Source organism: Salmo salar, chromosome 11 (genome assembly GCF_965601325.2).
Source record: "Salmo salar chromosome 11, fSalSal1, whole genome shotgun sequence".
NCBI classification, from domain to species: Eukaryota; Metazoa; Chordata; class Actinopteri; order Salmoniformes; family Salmonidae; genus Salmo; species Salmo salar.
In genome coordinates, this window is record NC_138301.1 from 91,992,376 (window position 1) to 92,016,430 (window position 24,055).

The following is a 24,055-nucleotide window of genomic DNA, read 5'->3' on the forward strand; positions in this document are numbered from 1 at the left end:
ACATTTTATCGATGGCAATATGAATGCACAAAGATACCGTGACAAGATCCTGAGGCCCGTTGTTGTGCCTTTCATCCGCCGCCATCACGTGATGTTTCAGCATGATAATGCACAGCCCCATGTCGCAAGGATCTGTAGACAATTCCTAGAAGCTGAAAATGTCCCAGTTCTTCCATGGCCTGCATACTCACCTATTAAGCATGTTTGGGATGCTATGGATCGACGTGTACGACAGCGTGTTCCAGTTCCTGCCAATATCCAGAAACTTCGCACAGCCATTGACGAGGAGTGGGACAACATTCCACAGGCCACAATCAACAGCCTGATCAACTCTATGTGAAGGAGATGTGTTGTGCTGCATGAGGAAAATGGTGGTCACACAAAATACTGAGTGGTTTTCTGATCCACGCCCCTACTTTTTTTTTTTTTTTTTTTTTAAAGGTTTCTATGACCAACAGATGCATATCTGTATTAGCAGTCATGTGAAATCCAGAGATTAGGGCCTAATTAATTTATTTAAAGTGACTTGATTTCCTTAGATGAACTGTAATTCAGTAAAATCTTTGAAATTGTTGCAGGTTGCGTTTATATTTTTGTTCAGTGTAAAATCATCCTAAATAATATTACGATATGTAACTGTATCGATTTTTGCCCCCATCTCTAAAGACCATGTCCATTAAACTCACCCGCTGTTCATCAGACTGTCGTGGAACACCTTCCCAGTAGGCCCGTCACAGGTGAGCTCACCTGCTGAGAAACCATGGCAACATGTAAAAGAGGAATGACCATACAGCCAAATAGATGAACCTCAGAATCATCTCAGAAAGTGGACTACACTGCTATTATACCTTCATCTAAACAACTTCTCTCACAATCTCTGGATTCTATACACATGACAGACTGAAGCGCTACAAGAACACCACTTAGTGGTTGAGGAATGAGGATGCGCTTACTGGGAAAGTGGACGGGCACCATGACAAAGTCATCTGTGTCACAAGAGGAGTTCTTGCTGCTGCAGCCTCCTCCAGACGAGTCCTTGAGGAGAAAGCCTGGGGCATCCTGGGTAGGGGAGGCAAGGGTCTTGGCGCGGAGCTGCTGGACCTCAGCCAGAGACTGCTACAGAGAGAGAGAGAGGAACTATGACCACAGCACTGACTCTGAACAACCCACTATATAGTACACTACCGGTAGTACACTACCATTCAAAAGTTTGGGTTCACTTAGAAATGTCCTTGTTTTTGAAAGAAAAGCAAACTGGCTCTAACCAGAATAGAAAGAGTGGGAGGCCACGGTGCACAACTGAGCAAGAGGACAAGTACATCAGAGTGTCTAGTTTGAGAAACAGACGCCTCATAGTCCTCAACTGGCAGCTTCATTAAATAGTACCCGCAAAACACCAGTCTCATTGTCAACAGTGAAGAGGCGACTCCAGGATGCTGGCCTTCTAAGCAGAGTTCCTCTGTCCAGTGTTTGTGTTCTTTTTCACATCCTAATCTTTTCTTTTTATTGGCCAGTCTGAGATATTACTTATTATTTGCAACTCTGCCTAGAAGGCCAGCATCCCGGAGTCTCCAGACATTTCACGTGTTTTCACGGGTGAGTCGCTTCGAAAACCGTGATGCAAGACCAGGCCAGCCGCCAACAAGACAAGTTGGCAGCGATCAGAGAGGTTTGGCACAAGTGGGTGGAGCGCCTGCCACTCATCTATAACCTAAGTCCAGACATCACAGTGGGTGAGCATCTGGTCGCTTTTAGGGGACACTGCCCATTCAAACAGTACATGCCAAGCCAACCGTCTAAATATGAAATAAAGATACGGGCAGCATGTGATGGCAGGACAAGTTATGCCTGGAACATGCAGGTTTTCACTGGGAAACCTGCTGACGGTGTTCCCGAAAGGAACCAGGGGAAGAGGTAGTCCTGGAAATGACTGCAGGCTCTGGATAAGAGCGTCTGCTAAATGACTAAAATGTAAAATGTCTCCAGGGGCACAACATAACATGTGACAATTTCTTCACCTCATATGCTCTTGGTCAGGAGCGGCTCCAAAAGAAAATGACCATGGTGGGGACGGTCAGAAGGAACAGGTCTGAGTTGCCTCCTGCCTTACTCACTACCAAGGACCGGGATCGTTTTTCCTCTAAATCTGCCTTCACCGATAGACACACTCGTGTCCTACTGCCTGAAGATAAAGAAGAATGTGCTCCTGATGACAACTCTGCACCGGGATGCCGCTGTGAGTACCTGGGAGGACAAGAAGCCCAACACTGTCCTGGATTACAACAGGAACAAAGGGGTATGTAACTTTCTTTTCTATAACCAGATTGTTTTATCTGCACCATAAAAACAAGACATGTTGTTGTTTGGTGAAATGCTCATTGAATTTGTGAACAATATGGAGTCAATTCTATTCATTTGAATATGTAAAAATGTTTTAGATGTGATAAATTAAAACAATGCTTTGATGCAATTTTTCACGTTACTATGCAAGACATGAAGTATCACTTGTATGTACTCATTATTTTATTTACTGATTGTTGCACTTTTGCAGGTTACTGGCACATACTCTTGTAAGAGGATAATGGCACATGGTTGTGTTCTTCAACATCCTGGATGTGTCGGCCTACAACGTGTTTGTGGTGTGGATGGAGGTGAATCCAGGCTGGAAGCAGGGGAAATTCTTCAAGAGGAGACTATTCCTAGAAGAGTTGGGGAAAGCCATGGTGGCACCCCTCATTCAAAAGCGCCAACACCTTCCTCCAACACCATCCTCTGCTGGATTGGTGAAAGATATACAAGGGCCAGAAGCTAGATCTATGGCCGCCAGAGACAGAAGAGACAAAAGGAAGGAGGTGCAATCTGTGTGCACCAAGAGATGTCAAAACGAGCATTATGTGCCATAAATGTAGTGCATATATTTGCAAGGGACATACAACCACCACGTATTGTCCAATATGTGCATGAGAACACACAAAATGTAAACACCATTGATTGACAGATTGTGAACATTTTTATGTTTCTGTTAGTGTTACTGTTGTTCTTTAATGTGTTCAGACATTCATTTTGTAATATGGTAAAGTTGTCATCTGTAGTTTTGGGCCTATGTCCTTTCTTTACTAATAAAATCATACCGGTCAGTTTTGTTATAGTCAAAATAATCCATTCATTATGCTTTTTTTTAAACTCAAAAACGAGTTGTATGAGCTCAGGCCAATGAGGCCTACATGCCATCAATAGCAAACAGAAGCTCAAAACTTGTAATGTTCATACGAACTTAAGTTGATAAAAAGATCTAACACAACATTAGGTGATAATATATGTATTATTATGGATTTATTGTCAGCTATAATGGGGCAGTCATTTTGGACCAGGAACACAGAAATAATTAACATGAAACGAACACAACTGGAGGGTTAAAGCAAGGCCCCTGAACTCTCCTGTATTTTCTGGACTATGCAATGATATGGGCAGCGACCATGTAACGCTTTTACAACATACAGAAGCGCGCTGGTTTTCAAGGGGAAAAGTATTGACACGAGTTTAAAGTTTTCTTCACTGACCATCATTTTCACTTGTCTGACCGCTTGCATGATGACGAGTTTCTCACATGACTGTCCTATCTGGGTGATGTTTTTTCTCGCCTGAATTATCTGAATCTAGGATTACAGGGACGCTCCACAACTATATTCAATATGCGAGACAAAATTGAGGCTATGATTTAAGAAGTTGGAGCTTTTCTCTGTCTGCATTAACAAGGACAACACACAGGTCTTTCCATCATTGCATGATTTTCTGTGTGCAAATTAACTCAAGCTTACGTACAATGTCAAATGTGATATAGAGAAGCACCTGAGTGAGTTGGATGCGCAATTACATTTCCGCATCGGATGACACAAACAACTGGATTCATTATCCCTTTCATGCCCTGCCTCCAGTCCACTTATCGATATCTGAACAAGAGAGCCTCATCAAAATTGCAACAAGCGGTTCTGTGAAAATTTAATTTAATCAGAAGCCACTCCCAGATTTCTGGATTGGGCTGCGCTCAGATGATCCTGCCTTGGAAAATCGCGTTGTGAAGACATTGATGCCCTTTGCAACCAAGTACCTATGTGAGAGTGGATTCTCGGCCCTCACTAGTATGAAAACTAAATACAGGCACAGACTGTGTGTGAAAAATTATTTAAGACAGACTCTCTCCAATACAACCCAACATTGCAGAGTTATGTGCATCCTTTCAACCACACCCTTCTCATTAACCTGTGGTGAGTTATTCACAATTTCCGATGAACAAATAAAGTTTTATATGTAAGATGGTTAAATAAAGAGCAGAATTATTGATTATTATTATATTATTATTTGTGCCCTGGTCCTATAAGAGCCCTTTGTCACTTCCCATGAGCTGGGTTGTGACAAAAACTCACACTCATTCTTATGTTTAAAAATTTGTCGTATAGTGTGTGTGTGTGACAGGCTTACAATGATGTCAAAAAACTACATTTGAGAGTGCGCTGACCCTGGTGCTAGAGGGGGTATGCAGCTGGAAGTTGACTGTTTGAAGGGGTACGGGATTATAAAATGTTTGGGAACCACTGCTGTAGACTGACCAGGTGAATCCAGGTGAAAGCTATGATCCCTTATTGATGTCACTTGTTAAATCCACTTCATGAAGGAGAGGAGACAGGTTAAAGAAGGACTTTTAAGCCTTGAGACAATTGAGACATGGATTGTGTATGTGTGCCATTCAGAGGGTGAATGGGCAAGACAAAAGTTTTAAGTGCCTTTTAATGGGCTATGGTAGTAGGTGCCAAGCGCACCGGTTTGTGTCAAGAACTACAACGCTGCTGGGTTTTTCACACTCAACAGTTTCCCGTGTGTATCAAGAATGGTTCACCACCCAAAGGGCATCCAGCCAACTTGACACACGTCGGAAACATTGGAGTCAACATGGGCCAACATCCCTGTGGAACGCTTTCGACACCTTGTAGAGTCCATGTCCCGACGAATCGAGGCTGTTCTGAGGGAAAAAGGGGGTGGAAATGAATATTAGGAAAGTGTATAGCACGCACACAAGCATGTATATACACACACACACACACACACACACTCACCGGTGGAGAGGCTAAATGTGAGTTGGAAGAGCTGCTACAGGAGCTTGCTGAAGCAGAGCTGGGAAAGCATGTCATGGTCACAGCAGGAGCTATATCAAAGAAAAATATCAATATAAATTCTCAAAATAATAAAAACATTAATTCATTTCTAACACAGTCCAATTCATATGATAGATTGGTTTGGATGTTTCAATTAGGGTTGAGAAGATGGATGCATAAGGACTGTTACTCACTCTTCTTCATGGACGAGCTTGTCTCTAGGAAGGGGTGACAGAAGAACTCCTCTACAATGACAAGAGAAAAAGATTGAAAGTGAGGAACTAGCTACTCAATTTTAAATATCTCTTAAATAATGAGCACTGGTATGACCCCTGTGAGTGTGGCCCCACTGACCGAAGTCCATGCGGTCCTTGTGGTTGCGCTGCAGAAGACCCAGCAGCAGATTCCTCAGGTGACACGAGGTCTCTCTGGGGATGCTGGGAGGGGAGACAAACAAGTCACCATGAATGCATGATGGTACTTTACACTTCATTCCTGCTGTAACAATTGATCGGGGGCCTGTTTTGCATTTCCCCACAAATGGTTCATGTTAGGATTGTGGTAGCTGATCCTAATCAAAATGTTAAAAGCAGTGCGTGAGACTATGATAATCATAAGTCATTTGTAACATATCCTGTGGTCAAATCTAGTCTACCACAGCATTAGTTAATTAACATGGAAGCACCATTCAATACACACTCTCATGTGAAAGGAATCTGTACTCTCTATCTCTAAAAACACACAAGACTACTAGAGTTGATCAACACTGACTTGGGGCTGAGGCTCTTGTTTTTCTCATAAAACAGCCGGAGGTCCTGGGGACTGCTAGCCTGTGGGTAGCACACACAGACACATACACACAAATGTTAACAGAACAAATCAACTGTGCAAACTTCAGTGTTCGCATGCACACAAGTTAGTTTAAAAAGGGAGTGTAAAGATCTGAAGAGGAAACAGAGTCAGCTGATCCTGTCTGGCCAGTTTGGGTTACTTGCTTTCCTAAGAGCCTTAGGAAAGGTTGGATAAATAGTCTTGTTGTTTTAACTCTAGCTTGTCTACAGTTTGCGATCTCTCACATTATGTGGAAAGAAAAGCCAGTCTGTTCGGCTAAGCCGAAGAGAAAACCAAAGCTGATTGCTGTCACGCCAGTCTTAAACATTGCATGGAAAGTCAAAAACAAACTGTGGAAATTACTGTTTCTATCGCTCTCTCTCTCGCTGAATGACCCCTTTCTGCATTGAGTGGATTCATTTTAACCATTCAAACACCGCCCCTTTGAGACGGGTATATATGGGTATGATTTGAGTCCTATATCGTGCTCACCTGAAACGGGGCTTTCCCAGTCAGACACTGGAACAAAATGGTACCGATGCTCCACAGGTCAGCCTTGGCATCATAGTTCTGAGCCATGATGACTTCAGGTGCCTGGTGGATACGGGGGAAACATTTCAGAGACGCACACACGACACGTCAGACACGTTACCTAATGGGACAGATACAAACCCTCTGCCTGCCTATGGTCAGGCTGTAAGGAATTAGAAGTGCTCACCATGTACATAGGGGAGCCACACAGAGTGGCAGCCATCATGTTGTTCTGAAGGTAGCGGGCAAACCCAAAGTCAGCTGGAGAGAGGGATAGAAGAAGGACAGCGGGGGGGGGGGGACTCAGATACTCAGCAAAACCTTGGGGCGTTCACAAAATGTTTGCACTGAGCGGAAAAATGTAATACCAGTTGGGAACGACTGAAGAGGTTACAGTGGAGAGGACTCAATTGATTTTCCACTGAGCCACCAAGAGGACCAGTGACTAGAAGTTTTGTAAGAGATTTTTGAAACCTGCCATCTTACTCTTAATTGTCAATTACAGTGTTGCACTGTCAATTACAGTGTTGCACTGTTAACTTCCTTTCAAAGTGAGCAATCCACACACACAACTGTTTAAAGATGTACTATGCAGAAATCCCTCTGCCATTTCCTGGTTGCTATAATTCTAATAGTTTGCCTAACTTCCGTTTATGTGACTCAACAAGCAAGTATAGTGTAGAGAATCATTGTACAAACTAAACTGCTGTAAAATATATTTTCCATAACCAAAAATATTGTATTTTCAGCAATTTGAAACTGGTTTACAAAACCAAAAGTGGCAAAAAAATACACTTTTTTGGTTATCTACCGCTTTTTAGACTTGCTTTCAATGAGAATGACAGACCAATAACTCACATTTCTATGTGCTTTCTGTTGGGTCGCCCAAAAAGAAACATATTGCAGCTTTAAGAGTGTGTGCGGGTGATCTTGGAGCTGAGCAACTTTCAACAGTGGCATGAGGATTATAACACTGTTGTGAGGTATGCTTCAGCCTTCACAAAGGCAATACATTCTATTCTGTCTGCAGGATAAATGGGCTTGAGAGGGATTAATATGAGTGAGTTTTAAACACATACAAAAAACGCTGCTCTTTTGTCTTCAGCCCTGCACTAATTCATTCTTCACACAATGGTGATTATCAGCTATTACATGGGTGTCAATTAATTCGGTGGAAAGATGGAACTCTTGTCGCTATCATTTATATGATGCATTACAGTGCACGTGCATGCACCCACACGAGAAGTACTCAGACCCCTTGACTTTTTCCACATTTTGTTATATTACAGCCTTATTCTGAAATTGATTCAATTGTTTTTTTAATCAATTTGCCCCATAATGCAAAAACAGGTTTTTAGAAATGTTTGCAAATGTGTATATATAAAAAATTAAAAACGGAAATATTACATTTACATAAGGATTCAGGCCCTTTACTCAGTACTTTGTTGAAGCACCTTCGGCAGCGATTACAGCCTCGAGTCTTCTTGGGTAGGATGCTACACAAGCTTGGCACACGTGTATTTGGGGAATTCCTCCAATTCTTCTCTGCAGATGCTCTCAAGCTCGGTCAGGTTGGATGGGGAGCGTCGCTGCACAGCTATTTTCAGGTCTATCGATAGATGTTCGATTGGGTTCAAGTCCGAGCTCTGGCTGGGCCACTCAAGGACATTCAGAGACTTGTGTCGAAGCCACTCCTGCGTTGTCTTGGCTGTGTGCTTTGGGTCATTGTCTTGTTGGAAGGTGAACCTTCGCCCCAGTCTGAGGTCTTGAGCGCTCCAGGGCAGGTTTTCATCAAGGATCTCTCTGTACTTTGCGCCGTTCATCTTTCCCTCGATCCTGACTAGTCTCCCAGTCCCTGCCGCTGAAAAACATCCCCACAGCATGATGCTGGCACCACCATGGTGCCAGGTTTCCTCCAGACGTGACACTTGGCATTCAGGCCAAAAAGAGTTGAATCTTGGTTTCATCAGACCAGAGAATCTTGTTACTCATGGTCTGAGAGTCCTTAAGGTGTCTTATTGGCAAACTTCAAGTGGGCTGTCATGTGCCTTTTACTGAGGAGTGGCTTCCGTCTGGCCACTATACCATAAAGGCCTGATTGGTAGAGTGCTGCAGAGATTGTTGTCCTTCTGGAAGGTTCTCCCATCTCCACAGAGGAACTCTGGAGCTCTGTCAGAATGACCATTGGGTTCTTGATCTCCTCCCTGACCAAGGCCCTTCTCCCCCGACTGGGCGGCCAGCTCTAGGAAGAGTCTTGGTGATTCCAAACTTCTTCCATTTAAGAATGATGTGTCCACTGTGTTCTTTTATTATTATTTTATTATTATTATTATTATTTTATTATTATTACCACCCCTTTTTCTCCCCGATTTCGATCTTGTCTCATCGCTGCAACTCCCCAATGGGCTCGAGAGGTGAAGGTCGAGTCATGTGTCCTCTGAAACATGACCCGCCAAACCGCGCTTCTTAACACCCGCCCACTTAACCCGGAAGCCAGCCGCACCAATGTGTCGGAGGAAACACCATTTACCTGACGACCGAGGTCAGCCTGCAGGCGCCCGGCCCTCCACAAGGAGTTGCCAGAGCACGTTGAGCCAAGTAAAGCCCCCTCGGCCAAACCCTCCCCTAACCCGGGCGACGCTGGGTCAATTGTGCGCCGCCCTATGGAACTTCCGATCATGACCGGTTGTGATACAGCTCGGGATCAAACCCAGGTCTGTAGTGATGCCTCTACCACTGTGATGCAGTGCCTTTGACCACTGCGCCACTCGGGAGGCCCTCTGCAGACATTTTTTGATACCCTTCCCCAGATCTGTGCCTCGACACATTTCTGTCTTGGTGCTCTACGGACAATTCCTTCGACCTCATGGCTTGGTTTTTGCTCTGACATAAACTGTCAACTGTGGGACCTTATATATACAGGTGTGTGCCTTTCCAAATCATGTCCATTCAATTGAATTTACCACAGGTGGACTCCAATCAAGTTGTAAAAACATCTCAAGGATAATCAATGGAAACAGGACGCACCTGAGCTCAATTTCGAGTCTCATAGAAAAGGGTCTGAATACTTATGTAAATAAGGTATTTGTTTTTAATTTTTAATACATTTGCAAGAAATTATAAAAACAGTTTTTCCTTTGTCATTATGTGACATTGCATGTAGATTGATAGATTTATGTAATGTAATCCATGTAAAATGTAATCCATTTTAGAATAAGGTTGTAACGTAACAAAATGGGGGAAAAGTCAAGGGGTCTACATACTTTCCGAATGCACTGCACTGTGCGCATGCACACACCTATCTTGATGCAGGTGTTGGTGGAGTGGGACTTGCGTCCTGTGTGGTAGGAGAGCAGGATGTTCTGGGGTTTGAGGTCTCGGTGGATGATATCCTTGACCTGCAGCACCCTCATGGCTCCGGCTATCTGCTGCAGAAACACCCGGATGGTGTCCTCACTCAGGGTGCCCTTGGCTAGGGGAGAAACAGGGGTGGAGGGGTGGGACAGGACAGCCGGTAAGGGGAAATAAAACGAACTGTATTAACAGAAACATCAGACTTGTTCCTGTTTCACAGCAACCTATGAAAACACAGCTTCCCTGAAGCCTGGGACTGTAGTCTAAATAAATAAGCAGCCCAGGGAGAGAGGGCCTAAACATTCTGTGCTAAATTCAGGACCTGGTTGGTTCAGCCCACACCCTCATTATCCAATGTTACATTACCCTGGCTTTCATTTTCACTTTGCTAACATACCCTTATTCTGATAGTTTGCCTCAATGCTCTATTCAATTTACCCAGCCTTTTACCACACAAGCCAGCTCCAGTCATGGTGCGCTCTGAAACCTTCCCCTATTGAGTTTGCCCCACTATGTGCCACAGAGGCCCAAATTAAGGAAAGTCTAGCAAGCAATTCTAATGAGAGGGTCGTCCTTGAATTACAGTGGCATATTTTTTACTTTGAACTGTTTATCAATGATAAAACATAATGGAAGTCCTTTATACTGCAAAACAGTGGGAGGCCGTTCCTTCTCTTGTTAAAACAAATCCGGTCCATGCTGCGTGCCGACCCGGGTGTAGCGACAAACCTGCAGATTCTGCAACGCTTGTCAGCGGGCTAAAAACTTGATTTTGCGCCAATCAGAGAGCACCAACACCCCCAGGTGGGGGAGCCAACAGGAGTGACAACAAAAAGGAAAAAAAAAAAAAAGAGGGCATTTTCTATTTCATGAGCCAGTCGCACTTCATATGCAATGTAGGCTATGTGATGGTAGCTAGCTAAGTGCACAGACGCAATGCACAAAACACACATACTTTCTCCAGGCTGTAGCTACCCCGGCGAAACCCGGACGACGCCCTATGGGACTCCCAATCATGGCCGGATGTGATATAGCCTGGATTCGAACCAAGGACTGTAGTGACGCCTCTTGCACTGAGATGCAGTGCCTTAGACCGCTGCGCCACTCGGGAGCCCTAAGTATTGCGACAATTTCAACGCAACATGCGACAATTTCAATGATTTTACTGAGTTACAGCTCAGATAAGTCAATTGAAATAAATTCATTTAGGCCCGAATCTACTGATATCAGATTACTGGGCAATCTGAGATAGCTGTGGCATTGAGTTGTGTGACAAAACAGCACATTTTAGAATGGCCTTTTATTGTCCCCAGCACAAGGTGCACCTGTGTAATGATCATGCTGTTTAATCAGCTTCTTGATATGCCACACCTGTCAGGTGGATGGATTATCTTGGCAAAGGAAAAATACTCAGTAACAGGGAAGTAAACAAATTAGCTTGCTAGCTAGCTAGTACATAATGTTGTGGTAGCTAGCGAATATGCTAACATTAGCTAGCTATTTAAACTGGGAGTATGGGATTATGGAGAGTGAATCAAAAGTTTCTTCGTCATCTTACTAGGTATTTATCTAGCTGTGGCCATCTGTCTCAACAAGGGCTTTCTGCAAAATAGCAACATTAGCTCAGCTAGCTAGCTAGCCAACATTGGAATCTAGACCATAAACTAAGCAACACATACATGCATACATTGCCAAACAACACTTCTGCCACCTTCTGGTTTGAAGTATTTTAACAAAGCTTTGTGGCTGACGACTTCAAGGTCTTTGTTGTGTGAACACAAAAGAGATTGACTGCTGACACTGTTCAGAGGTGCTGACACTGTTCAGAGGTGCTAATTACCCTTGGCTGGCGATCGGTAGACAATCCTATGTGTGTGTCCTGCTTGAGAGATATCTATTTATTTTGAATGCTAGAAAGTGAAAAAAATGTATTTAATATATTGTATAGATCAAGAAAACCGCCTTGAAAATCACTCATTACAAACATTTACAAGGTCCTTGAGCATTCTCTCCTGTGGCAAACTGTTATTGGGGAAGGGGTCTACATTAAAGAAAATTATTAGCTAATCACACCCTTTTAGTTTGTCATTATTTGTAAGATTCCATTGATCATTTGGTGTGTATAAATCCAGTGTCACTTGGCGTTACTCAATTTAAATGAACGTAAATAACATTGTGAGCAAAATTATTAATCATATCACTTTACTAAATTAAAGGTCATTATTAAGGATTAATGACCTTAGAACATTTGTGGCCTCCATTTCAGAAAATTCTCACTTAACTAAAATTTGTCATTGGTGTTACTACTCCTACTGGTGGCAATGTTATAATAATGGTACATATTATTTGAAGTCATTGAGCTACCAGATTAGTTGATTTAGAAGATGACAGTTTATTTTTTCCAAAATGCCATGCACAAATGCCACCTTAATTCAAGAAAGACACGAGAGCTTCCCTGGGCGATTGACAGATGAAACAGTCCACTTACAGTGCAGATAGTCCGCCAGGTCCCCACCATTGCAGTACTAGAGAGAGAGGGAGATAAAAAATAATGACATTCGGAGACATACAGTGCATTCGGAAAGTATTCAGAACCCTTCACTTTTTCCACATTTTGTTACGTTATAGCCTTATTCTAAAATGTATTAAAATATATTTTTTTTACTCATCAATCTACTCACAATACCGCATAATGACAAGGCGAAAACAGGTTTATTGACTTTTTTGCAAATTTATTTCAAATAAAAAACAGAAATACCTTATTTACATTAATATTCAGACCCTTTGATATGAGACTCGAAATTGAGCTCAGGTGCATCCTGTTTCCATTGATCAACCTTGAGATGTTTCTACGACTTGATTGGAGTCCACCTGTGGTAAATTCAATTGATTGGACATGATTTGGAAAGGCACACACCGGTCTATATACAGTTGAAGTCAGAAGTTTACATACACCTTAGCCAAATACATTTAAACTCAGTTTTTCACAATTCCTGACATTTAATCCTAGTAAAAAAATACCCGTTTTAGGTCAGTTAGGATCACCACTTTATTTTAAGAATGTGAAATGTCAGAATAATATTAGAGAGAATGATTTATTTCAGCTTTAATTTTTTTCAGCACATTCCCAGTGGGTCAGACGTTTACATACACTCAATTAGTGTTTGGTAGCATTGCCTTAATTGTTTAACTTGGATCAAATGTTTTGGGTAGCCTTCCACAAGCTTCCCACAATAAGTTGGGTGAATTTTGGCCCATTCCTCCTGACAGAGCTGGTGTAACTGAGTCAGGTTTGTCGGCCTCCTTGCTTGCACATGCTTTTTCAGTTCTGCCCACAAATGTTCTATGGGATTGAGGTCAGTGCTTTGTGATGGCCACTCCAATACCTTGACTTTGCTGTCCTTAAGCCATTTTTCCACAACTTTGGAAGTATGCTTGGGGTCATTGTCCATTTGGAAGACCCATTTGCGACCAGGCTTTAACTTCCTGACTGATGTCTTGAGATGTTGCTTCAATATATCAACATAATTTCCTGCCTCATGATGCCATTGATTTTGTGAAGTGCACCAGCTCCTCCTGCAGCAAAGCACCCCCACAACATGATGCTGCCACCCCCGTGCTTCACGGTTGGGATAATGTTCTTCGGCTTGCAAGCCTCCCCCTTTTTCCTCCAAACATAATGATGGTCATTATGGCCAAACAGTTCTATTTTTGCTTCATCAGACCAGAGGACATTTCTCCAAAAAGTACGATCTTTGTCCCCATGTGCAGTTGCAAACCGTAGTCTGGCTTTTTTATGGCGGTTTTGGAGCAGTGGTTTCTTCCTTGCTGAGCAGCCTTTCAGGTTATATCGATATAGGACTCATTTTACTGTGGATATAGATCATTTTGTACCTGTTTCCTTCAGCATCTTCACAAGGTCCTTTGCTGTTGTTCTGGGATTGATTTGCACATCTCGCACCGAAGTACGTTAATCTCTTGGAGACAGAACGCGTCTCCTTCCTGAGCGGTATGACGGCTGCGTGGTCCCAGGGTGTTTATACTTGCGTACTATTGTTTGTACAGATGAACGTGGTACCTTCAGGTGTTTGGAAATTGCTCCCAAGGATGAACCAGACTTGTGGAGGTCTACAATTATTTTCTGAGGTCTTGGCTGATTTATTTTGATTTTCCCATGATGTCAAGTAAAGAGGCACTGAGTCTGAAGGTAGGCCTTGAAATACATCCACAGGTACACCTCCAATTGACTCAAATGATGTCAATTAACCTATCAGAAGCTTCTAAAGCCATGACATCATTTTCTGGAATTTTCTAAGCTGTTTAAAGGCACAGTCAACTTAGTGTATGTACATGTCTGATCACTAGAATTGTGATACAGTGAATTAAAAGTGAAATAATCTGTCTGTAAACATTTGTTTGAAAAATTACTTGTGTCTTGCACGAAGTAAATGTCCTAACTGACTTGACAAAACTATAGATTGTTAACAAGAAATTTGTGGAGTGGTTGAAAAATGAGTTTTAATGACTCCAACCTAAGTGTATGTAAACTTCCGACTTCAACTGTAGGTCCCATAGTTGACAGTGCAAGTCAGAGCAAAAACCAAGCCATGAGGTCTAAGGAATTGCCCGAAGAGCTACGAGACAGGATTGGGTTGAGACACAGATCTGGGCAAAGACACCAAAAAATATCTGCAGCATTGAAGGTCCCCAAGAACACAGTGGCCTCCATCATTCTTAAATGGATGAAGCATGGAACCACCAAGACTCTTCCTAGAGCTGGCCGCCAGGCCAAACTGAGCAATCGGGGGAGAAGGGACATGGTCAGGGAGGGGACCAAGAACCTAATGGTCACTCTGACAGAGCTCCACAGTTCCTCTGTGGAACCTTCAAGAAGGACATCTATCTCTGCAGCACTCCACCAATCAGGCCTTTATGGTAGAGTGACACATCTGGCCGTGATTGGGAGTCCCATAGGGCGGCGCACAATTGGCCCAGCGTTGTCCAGGTTTGGCCGGGGTAGGCCGTCATTGTAAGAAAGAATTTGTTCTTAACTGACTTGCCTAGTTAAATAAAGGTTCAATTAAAAATAAATGTAAAAAAGACAGAGACCACTCCTCAGTAAAAGCCCCATGATTTCCCACTTGGAGTTTGCCATATATGCACTTAAAGGACTCTCAGACCATGAGAAACAAGATTCTCTGGTCTGATGAAACCAAGATTGATTTCTTTGGCCTGAATGCCAAGCGTCACATCTGGAGGAAACCTGGCACCATCCCTACGGTGAAGCATGGTGGTGGCAGCATCATGCTGTGGGGATGTTCTTCACCGGCAGGGGCTGGGAGACTAGTCAGGATTGAGGGAAAGATGACCAGAGCAAAGTACAGAGAAATCCTTGATGAAAACCTGCTCCATAGTGCTCAGGACCTCAGACTGGGGCGAAGGTTCATCTTCCAACAGGACAATGACCCTAAGCACACAGCCAAGACAATGCAGGAGTGGCTCCGGGACAAGTCTTTGAATGTCCTTGAGTGGCCCAGCCAGAGTCCGGACTTGAACCTGATCGAACATCTCTCGATAGACCTGAAAATAGCTGTGCAGCGACGCTCCCCATCCAACCTGACAGAGCTTGAGAGGATCTGCAGAGAAGAGTGGGAGAAACTCCCCAAATACAGGTGTGCCAAGCTTGTAGCTTCATACCCTAGAAGACTTGAGGCTGTAATTTCTGCCAAAGGTGCTTCAACAAAGTACTGAGTAAAGCTATATTTAAGTTTTTTATTCTTAATATATTTTCAAAAATGTCTAAAAACCTGTTTTTAACTTTGTCATTATGGGGTATTGTGTATAGATTGATGAGGGAAAAATACAATTTAATACATTTTAGAATAAGGCTGTAATGTAACAAATGTGGAACAAGTCAAGAGGTCTGAATACTTTCCAAATGCACTGTACATAGGCCTTGTTTGGGAGGCTACTGGCTATCTGAAATATGAAAATAATCAATGAAATCACCAGGTAGCCTATTGTTCTAGCAAAGATGCGTCCGTAGCAGATAGCTGAACTGTATTTTATATGGAGAATATAAACGTAGGCCTACTCTGTTCTTGCCAGCTTTCTGGTCACTAATCTGCATAAGTGCCTTTGCGCACCAATGCTGATGACTGGTCACTGGTCAACAGTCAAGACGCACAACATTTTGGTTTTGAAGCACGTTTTGTGTCTTTGAGACAAGAATTTGGTGCAATACCAAAGCCCTACATTAGTAACCAAATAGAATAGGCAAACATATAAATATAAAACAGGTATATGTAGCCTATTAATATATATAGAAAAAAATGTATTTTTCCCATTCAGCTTCACACTTGCGACCTCTATCAAAACCTTCTTGCGACCACCGGGATGAGAACCAGTTAGAGTAGGAGTGTGTGTGTTGAACCTGACACCAAAACAAGGGCCAAAGACAGAAATGACACAAGTAGCTTACCTCCATGACCAGGTACACAGAACTGGCCGTTTCCTAGAGAGAGACAAACAAACACAAGTCAGGGTTGTGGCAGACAAGAGAAAAACAACAATACAGGTGTCTGGGGTTTTAGCATGTCAACACTTACAATAGGAATGTTGTGAATGTGTGTTATAGAGCAGGAGGTGTTGAACATAACTAGATGGTTACTGTTTCCCTGAAGTAGGAGAGGTAAATGAAGTGATGACTACTGTGAACAGGGACACTTCTAGAGAAGGATATGTTCAGTCAGAAGTTGATGTTAGTCAAATAAAAGTCTACCTCACTGGAACATGTTCCCATCTTATTTGACATAATCCACTATAATGACTACTGACCTTTCAAGTGGTTTGAGCTCAACCCGGAGGTAAAGAATTAATGACACGTCGCTACTCGCTAGCCTAAATCTCTGGGTCATCCATGCAGGGTTAAGGTATGGGCCATGTCTGCTTGGAAGTCACGGAGGTTAGTGCAGAACAGGAGTAGTCAAGAGGCCACAAAACCTCCGTGTGCCGGCTGAAGTGTGAACTATGCTAAAGCTAAAGGAATTTTCTGAGTCTTCACATTCATTCAGCTAAATGTAAAGAGGATCAATATCAGGGTTCTCTAGAACAATAGAACAACAATAGAACTGAGCTCATCGCACATCATACTGAGAGCAAGGATTAGGCCACAGAGCCCTATCAAGAGCAAACAACATGGGGGGTGCATGACAAACAAACAGGAAAATGACACTTTCGGGACTAATAGGCCAGTCGTCGCCCATAGCAACAAGTTGGCACATCAGGCTGAGTCTGCATTACAACTAATTGGATTTTGTGGTGGGGGGGGGGGGGGGGGGGACAGCTCGACTTGACTGACAAAGGCAAAATATTGGATCACCGGGAGGTTAATACTCTTCGAGAGAGCACAAACAAACAGCCCGAGTCACACGCCATATTATGCCAATGTCAGAAGCTTGGCTGCTTTTTGCCACTGAAAACAAATGGGCATTACAGAGCCCAAACAACCATTTTGTCTCTGTCATTTTTACCAACAGCATGTCAGCCATAGCACAGGCCTTACAAAAACAAGACAGTGCAGCCCACTTGAAAAAGCCCTCTTATCAAATAGCAACAGATGACTCTGCTCTTTCTCCCTCTCTAGGTCTCTTTCAACAGCCAATCAGAGCTGAGTAATGGCTCATCCCAGAGTTAACTACTGCCGAGTCAGCGCTTCTGAAGTTGTCTTTTTGGCCATGTTGGTGATTGCAGCCAGCAAGCCAGCCATCTGGTTTCCATTGTGCTTTGCCAGGCAGGCAGGGCCAGACATACTTGTCTACCCGAGGTGGTTTTGGCTTACTGACCTGGTAACATCTCCTGTTTATGACAACCAGCCTATAACAGAGCACGAACAGTGTCGGCTATGTAAAATCATGCAGCACTCCTCCCCAATGCTACGTGCCGAAAAAAGTGTAGGCCTACATGCCAGCCAGGGAGGTGATAAAACTGCCCTGCTCTAAAATCCTGCAGGGGCTGAGATACTGTACACAAGATAACAGGACATATTAACACTTTAGTGATTGACAGAGCTCACCAAATGGAGTGTAGAGTAGGACAATACACTACCCCTCCAATAGGACGCTTCCAAATAGGTCTCACACTGTTTGCCATCAAAGTAGGCCTCATGACTTTGGTTAGCTTCCCATTACACAACACTGTTACCCTAGCCTAGTTTGTACCCTTGCAAGAGTGTGGGAACTCAAAGTTAACAACAGTGTTAGGGCTGTCCACGCCAGAAAAAACTATTGGTAAAATGAAAGTCGTCTGTTCTTTCGACCAATTTTAAAATGTATATTTTTTCATATACAGTGCATTTGGAAAGTATTCAGACCCCTTCACTTTTTCCACATTTTGTTACGTTATAGCCTTATTCTAAAATGGATTAAACAACAAAAAAAAGTCCTCATCAGTCTACACACATTACTCAATCACTTTTCACAGCTACTGTTTACAGGCCTCCTGGGCCGTCTACAGGGTTCTTTACTGAGTTCCCTGAATTCCTATCGGACCTTGTCATGGCAGATAATATTCAACATTTTGGTGACTTTAATATTCACATGGAAAAGTCCACAGACCCACTACAAAAGGGTTTCGGAGCCATCATCGACTCAGTGAGTTTTGTCTGGACCTACTCACTGCCACAATCATACTCTGGACCTAGTTTTGTCCCGTGGAATATTGTGGATCTTAATTGGGGGTGCACGATATATCAGAATCGGCCGATATTAGCTAAAAATGCCAACATCGGTATCGGCCCGATGTCTAGTTTAACACGGATGTTAAAAACCGATGTCAAAGCTACCGCGCATACCTATGTAACGTAGGTACATGACGTAATGACGCCATGTAAACTTTTGCGCTACACGTGCAACACAGCATAACCTAGCCCACAATGTCTGCTGTGTGGATTGAGCAGTCAACAAGTCGAGCAGTCATTTGAAAGAGTAAGAAAATGTCAGCGAGACAACTCAAAGGCGAAATCCATTAAAGCCAAGATAATGGAATTAATTTCCTTTGACAATCAACCGTTCTCCGTTGTGGGTGATGTTGGCTTTCGCCGACTGGTCGAGCACCGGTACACACTACCAAGTGCGCTATTTTTCAGATGTTGCCCTACCGGAGTTACACAGTAATAGTGTCACTGCCATGAGCTTCACGACATGCATACAATGGAACGTTGTTTGGGTCTTTGCGTGTCAAAAAAGATACAGTAGCACTGTTAAAGCTGTACAAAAAAGTCTGCAAACAAGCAAACACCGGCCACGAACGATGTGTTTACAATACCGTGTTGGTAATAAAGCATAATTTGTTCCACCGCAACTTCTGGGGCAGCTAGCTTTAGCTTGGTACCTAGCTAGCACCAATACAACCAGCCTAAAAAAAACAATGACCAGTAGAAACTGCAGTCATTTTCATTATTCTTAGCAATGATTTAGGAATCCTTGTGAGTAAGTATTAGCTAGGTTGCCACTTGTTGTTCGCCTATTGAAATGGAACTTCAGTTCATGAAAATAAATAGCTAGCCAGCTACTTAACCCTTTTGCCCAAAGCTAACGTTATAAGCAGCCAGCTAGCTTCATCTGGCTAGTGAGGCTGGACCGGACCGGGTTATGTGTTGTGTAGTGTTAAGGATGGGGCCGAAGAACATGGCTAACGTTTTACATTCTCCCAACCAATTGTGCTATTTTTTAATCATTTTTTTTGCGTTTTGTGTAACTTCTTTTTTAACTTATTGTGTACATAATGTTGCTGCTACTGCCTCTTATGACCAAAAAGAACTTCTGGACATCAGAAAAGCGCTTACTCACCGCGGACTGGAAGAAACCTTTTCCTTTAACGAGTCCGACGAGAAGGATATCCTGCTTTCACTGGAACAGGCCCAGATCCACGCCTTTTGCATAAAGAAAAGACGCCGGAAAAGGTTTCGCAGATCGCGCATCTTTCTGAAAATCCAGAGGCGAGTGAGTAAACTCCCACTGCCTTCCATTCTTCTTGCTAACATGCAATCATTGGACAATAAAATGGACGACCTACGATTAAGATTATCTTACCAATGGGACATTAAAAATTGTAACATCTTATGTTTCACCGAGACGTGGCTGAACAAAGATACGGACAATACAGAGCTAGCAGGATTTTCCATGCACCGGCAGAACAGAGATGCTACCTCTGATAAGACGAAGGGTGGGGTTGTGTCTTTTTGTCAATAACAGCTGGTGCACAATGTCTAATCTTAAAGAAGTCTCGAGGTATTGCTCGCCTGAGGTAGAGTACCTTATAATAAGCTGTAGACCGCACTATCTACCAAGAGAGTTCTCATCTGTATTATTCGTAGCCTTCTATTTACCACAACAAAACGAAGCTGGCACTAAGACCACTCTCAACCAACTCTATAAGGCCATAAGCAAATAAGAAAATGCTCACCCAGAAGCGGCGCTCCTAGTGGCCAGGGACTTTAATGCAGGCAAACTTAAATCAGTTTTACCAAATTTTTACCAGCATGTCAAATGTGCAACCAGGGAAAATAATCCTGGACAACCTTTACTCCACACAAAGAGATGCATACAAAGCTCTCCCTCGCCCTCCATTTGGCAAATCTGACCACAATTCTATCCTCCTGATTCCTGCTTACAAGCAAAAACTAAAGCAGGAAGTACCAGTGATTCGCTCTATACGGAAGAGGTCAGATGACGCGGATGCTACACGACGGGACTTTTGCTAGCACAGAGTGGAATATGATCCGGGATTCATCCAATGGCATTGAGGAATACACAACCTCAGTCATCGGCTTCATCAATAAGTGCATTGATGACGTTGCATTGATGACGTCGTCCCTACAGTGACTGTACGTACATATCCCAACCAGAAACTATGGATTACAGGCAACATCCGCATCGAGCTAAAGGCTAGAGCTGCCGCTTTCAAGGAGCGGGAGACTAATCCGGACGCTTATAAGAAATCCCGCTATGCCCTTAGACGAACCATCAAACAAGCAAAGCATCAATACAGGATTAAGATTGAATCCTACTACAGCGGCTCTGACGCTCGACGGATGTGTCAGGGCTAAAAAACGATTAAAGACTACAAAGGGAAACCCAGACGCGAGCTGCCCAGTGACGCAAGCCTACCGGACGAACTAAATGCCTTTTAAGCTCGCTTCGAGGCAAGCAACACTGAAGCATGCACGAGAGCACCAGCTGTTCTGGATGACTATGTGATAACGCTCTCGGTAGCCAATGTGAACAAAACCTTTAAACAGGTCAACATTCACAAAGCCGCTGGGCCAAACGGATTACCAGGACGTGTACTTAAGGCACGCGCGGACCAACTGTCAAGTGTCTTCACTGACATTTTCAACCTCTCCATGACCGAGTCTGTAATACCTACATGTTTCAAGCAGACCACCATAGTCCCTGTGCCCAAGGAAGCAAAGGTAACCTGCCTAAATGATTACCGCCCCATGGCACTCGGTAGCCATGAAGTGCTTTGAAAGGCTGGTCATGGCTGACATCAACAGCATCCTCCCGGACACCCTAGACCTACTCCAATTTGCATACCGCCCCAACAAATCCACAGATGACGTAATCTCAATCGCACTCCACACTGCCCTTTCTCACCTGGACAAAAGGAACACCTATGTGAGATTGCTGTTCATTGATTACAGATCAGCGTTCAACACCATAGTGCCCACGAAGCTCATCACTAAGCTAAGGACTCTGGGACTAAACACCTCCCTCTGCAACTGGATCCTGGACTTCCTGATGTGCCACCCTCAGGTGCTAAGAGTAGGCAACAACACGTCTGCCACGCTGATCCTTAACACTGGGGCCCCTCAGGGGAGTGTACTTAGTCTCCTTCTGTATTACCAGTTCACCCGCGACTGCGTGGCCAAACATGACTCCAACACCATCATTAAGTTGGTGTTGACGACACAACAGTGGTAGGCCTGATCACTGACAACGATGAGACGGCCTATAGGGAGGTGGTCAGAGAACTGACAGTGTGGTGCCAGGACAACAACACTCAATGTGAGCAATACAAAGGAGCTGGTCGTGGACCACAGGAAAAGGCGGGCCGAACAGACACCCATTAACATCGACGGGGCTGTAGTGGAGCGGGTCGAGAGTTTCAAGTTCCTTGGTGTCCACACCACCAACTAACTATCATGGTCCAAACATACCAAGACAGTCAGGGCACAACAAAACCAAGAGGGCACCAAGAGGGCACGACAAAACCTTTTCCCCCTCAGGAGACTGAAAAGATTTGGCATGGGGCCCCAAATCCTCAAAAGGTTCTACAGCTGCACAATCGAGAGCATCCTGACCGGTTGTATCACCGCCTGGTATGGCAACTGCTCGGCATCTGACCGTAAGGCACTACAGAGGGTAGTGCGAATGGCCCAATACATCATTGGGACCAAGCTTCTTGCCATCCAGGACCTATATAATTGGCGGTGTCAGAGGAAAGCCCATAAAATTGTCAGAGACTCCAGTCACCCAAGTTATAGACGGTTTTCTCTGCTACCGCATGGCAAGCGGTACCGGAGCGCCAAGTCTAGGACCAAAAGGCTCCTCAACAGCTTCTACCCCCAAGCAATAAGACGGCTGAACAATTCATAAAATCGTCACCGGACAATTTACATTATTTTCTTCTTCTTGAACTGCACTGTTGGTTAAGGGCTTGTAAGTAAGCATTTCACGGTAAAGTCTACACTTGTTGTATTCGGCGCATGTGACAAATCAATCAAATGTTTTTATAAAGCCCTTCTTACATTAGCTGATGTCACAAAGTGCTGTACAGAAACCCAGCCTAAAACCCTAAATAGCAAGCAATGCAGGAATAGAAGCACGGTGGCTAGGAAAAACTCCCTAGAGAAGCCAGAACCTAGGAAGAAACCTAGAGGAACCAGGCTATGAGGGGTGGCCAGTCCTCTTCTGGCTGTGCTGGGTGGAGATAACAGAACAGGAAAATATCAGATATCGGTTTCAGCCAAAAATGTAATGTCGGTGCATCACTAATCTTAATGTTTTTCCTCATAATCCTGGACTATCGAGCCACCAATTTATAACATTTGCAATCGCAACAAATAATCAGCTTTGACCCCAACCAAGGATCATCAAAAGCCATGCTATAAATTCTCGGACAACCCAAAGATTCCTAGATGCCCTTCCAGACTCCCTCCACCAACCCAAGGACGTCAGAGTACAACAATCAGTTAACCACCAAACCGAGGAACTAAATTGAACCTTGCAGTCGTACCACTAAAAACATTTGTCATAAGAAACTAGCTCCCTGGTATACAGAAAATACCTGAGCCCCGAAGAAAGCTTACAGAAAATTGGAACGGAAATGGCGCTACACCAAACTGGAAGTCTTCCAACTAGCTTGGAAAGACAGTACCGTGCAGTATCGAAGAGCCCTCACTGCTGCTCGATCATCCTATTTTTCCAACTTGAGGAGAATAAGCACAAATGAAAACTTATTTTTGATACTGTCGCAAAGCTAACTAAAAAGCAGCATTCCCAAAGAGAGCAGCATTCCTTTAAAAAAAAAATGAAAAAGCTGTTGCGCATCAACTCACTGCCTTCCTGAAGACAAACAATGTATACGAAATGTTTCAGTCTGGTTTTAGACCCCATCATAGCACTGAGACTGCACTTGTGAAGGTGGTAAATCACCTTTTAATGGAGTCAGACCAAGGCTCTGCATCTGTCCTCGTGCTCCTAGACCTTAGTGCTGCTTTTGATACCATCGATCACCACATTCTTTTGGAGAGTTTGGAAATCCAAATTGGTCTACACGGACAAGTTCTGGTCTTGCTTAGATCTTATCTGTCAGAAAGATATCAGTTTGTGGATGGTTTGTCCTCTGACAAATCAACTGTAAATTTCGGTGTTCCTCAAGGTTCCGTTTTAGGACCACTATTATTTTCACTATATATTTACCTCTTGGTGATGTCATTCGGAAACATAATGTTAACTTTCACTGCTATACGGACAATACACAGCTGTACATTTCGATGAAACATGGTGAAGTCCCAAAATTGCCCTCCGTGTGTTTCAGACATAAGGAAGTGGATGGCGGCAATTTCTTTACTTTTAAACTCGGACAAAACAGAGATCTTAGTTCTTGGTCCAAAGAAAGAAAAA

General features: G+C 43.6%; 1 protein-coding gene across 6 annotated transcripts in view; it reads right to left on the bottom strand.

Annotated features, from left to right (window-relative positions):
• Positions 1-24,055, bottom strand: part of LOC106563157 (serine/threonine-protein kinase ULK1) — a 51,182-nt gene that overhangs the window by 17,081 nt on the left and 10,046 nt on the right. For 2 of the 6 annotated variants that reach the window (XR_006757639.2, XM_014128422.3), the window contains exons 4-14: positions 16,348-16,380; positions 12,355-12,391; positions 9,811-9,984; positions 6,700-6,773; positions 6,474-6,575; positions 5,922-5,980; positions 5,505-5,587; positions 5,345-5,395; positions 5,112-5,200; positions 954-1,116; positions 687-750 (exon numbers count right to left, since the gene is read on the bottom strand). Coding sequence is in view for 5 of the 6 variants with exons in the window: in XM_014128422.3 (XP_013983897.2) it covers positions 687-750; positions 954-1,116; positions 5,112-5,200; positions 5,345-5,395; positions 5,505-5,587; positions 5,922-5,980; positions 6,474-6,575; positions 6,700-6,773; positions 9,811-9,984; positions 12,355-12,391; positions 16,348-16,380 (929 nt within the window). In the remaining variant the exon portion in view is untranslated. Of the gene's footprint in view, positions 1-686; positions 751-953; positions 1,117-5,111; positions 5,201-5,344; positions 5,396-5,504; positions 5,588-5,921; positions 5,981-6,473; positions 6,576-6,699; positions 6,774-9,810; positions 9,985-12,354; positions 12,392-12,624; positions 12,738-16,347; positions 16,381-24,055 lie in introns of all 6 variants that reach the window. The other 4 variants (XM_082958143.1, XM_014128423.3, XM_014128424.3 and 1 more) reach the window with 4 other exon arrangements.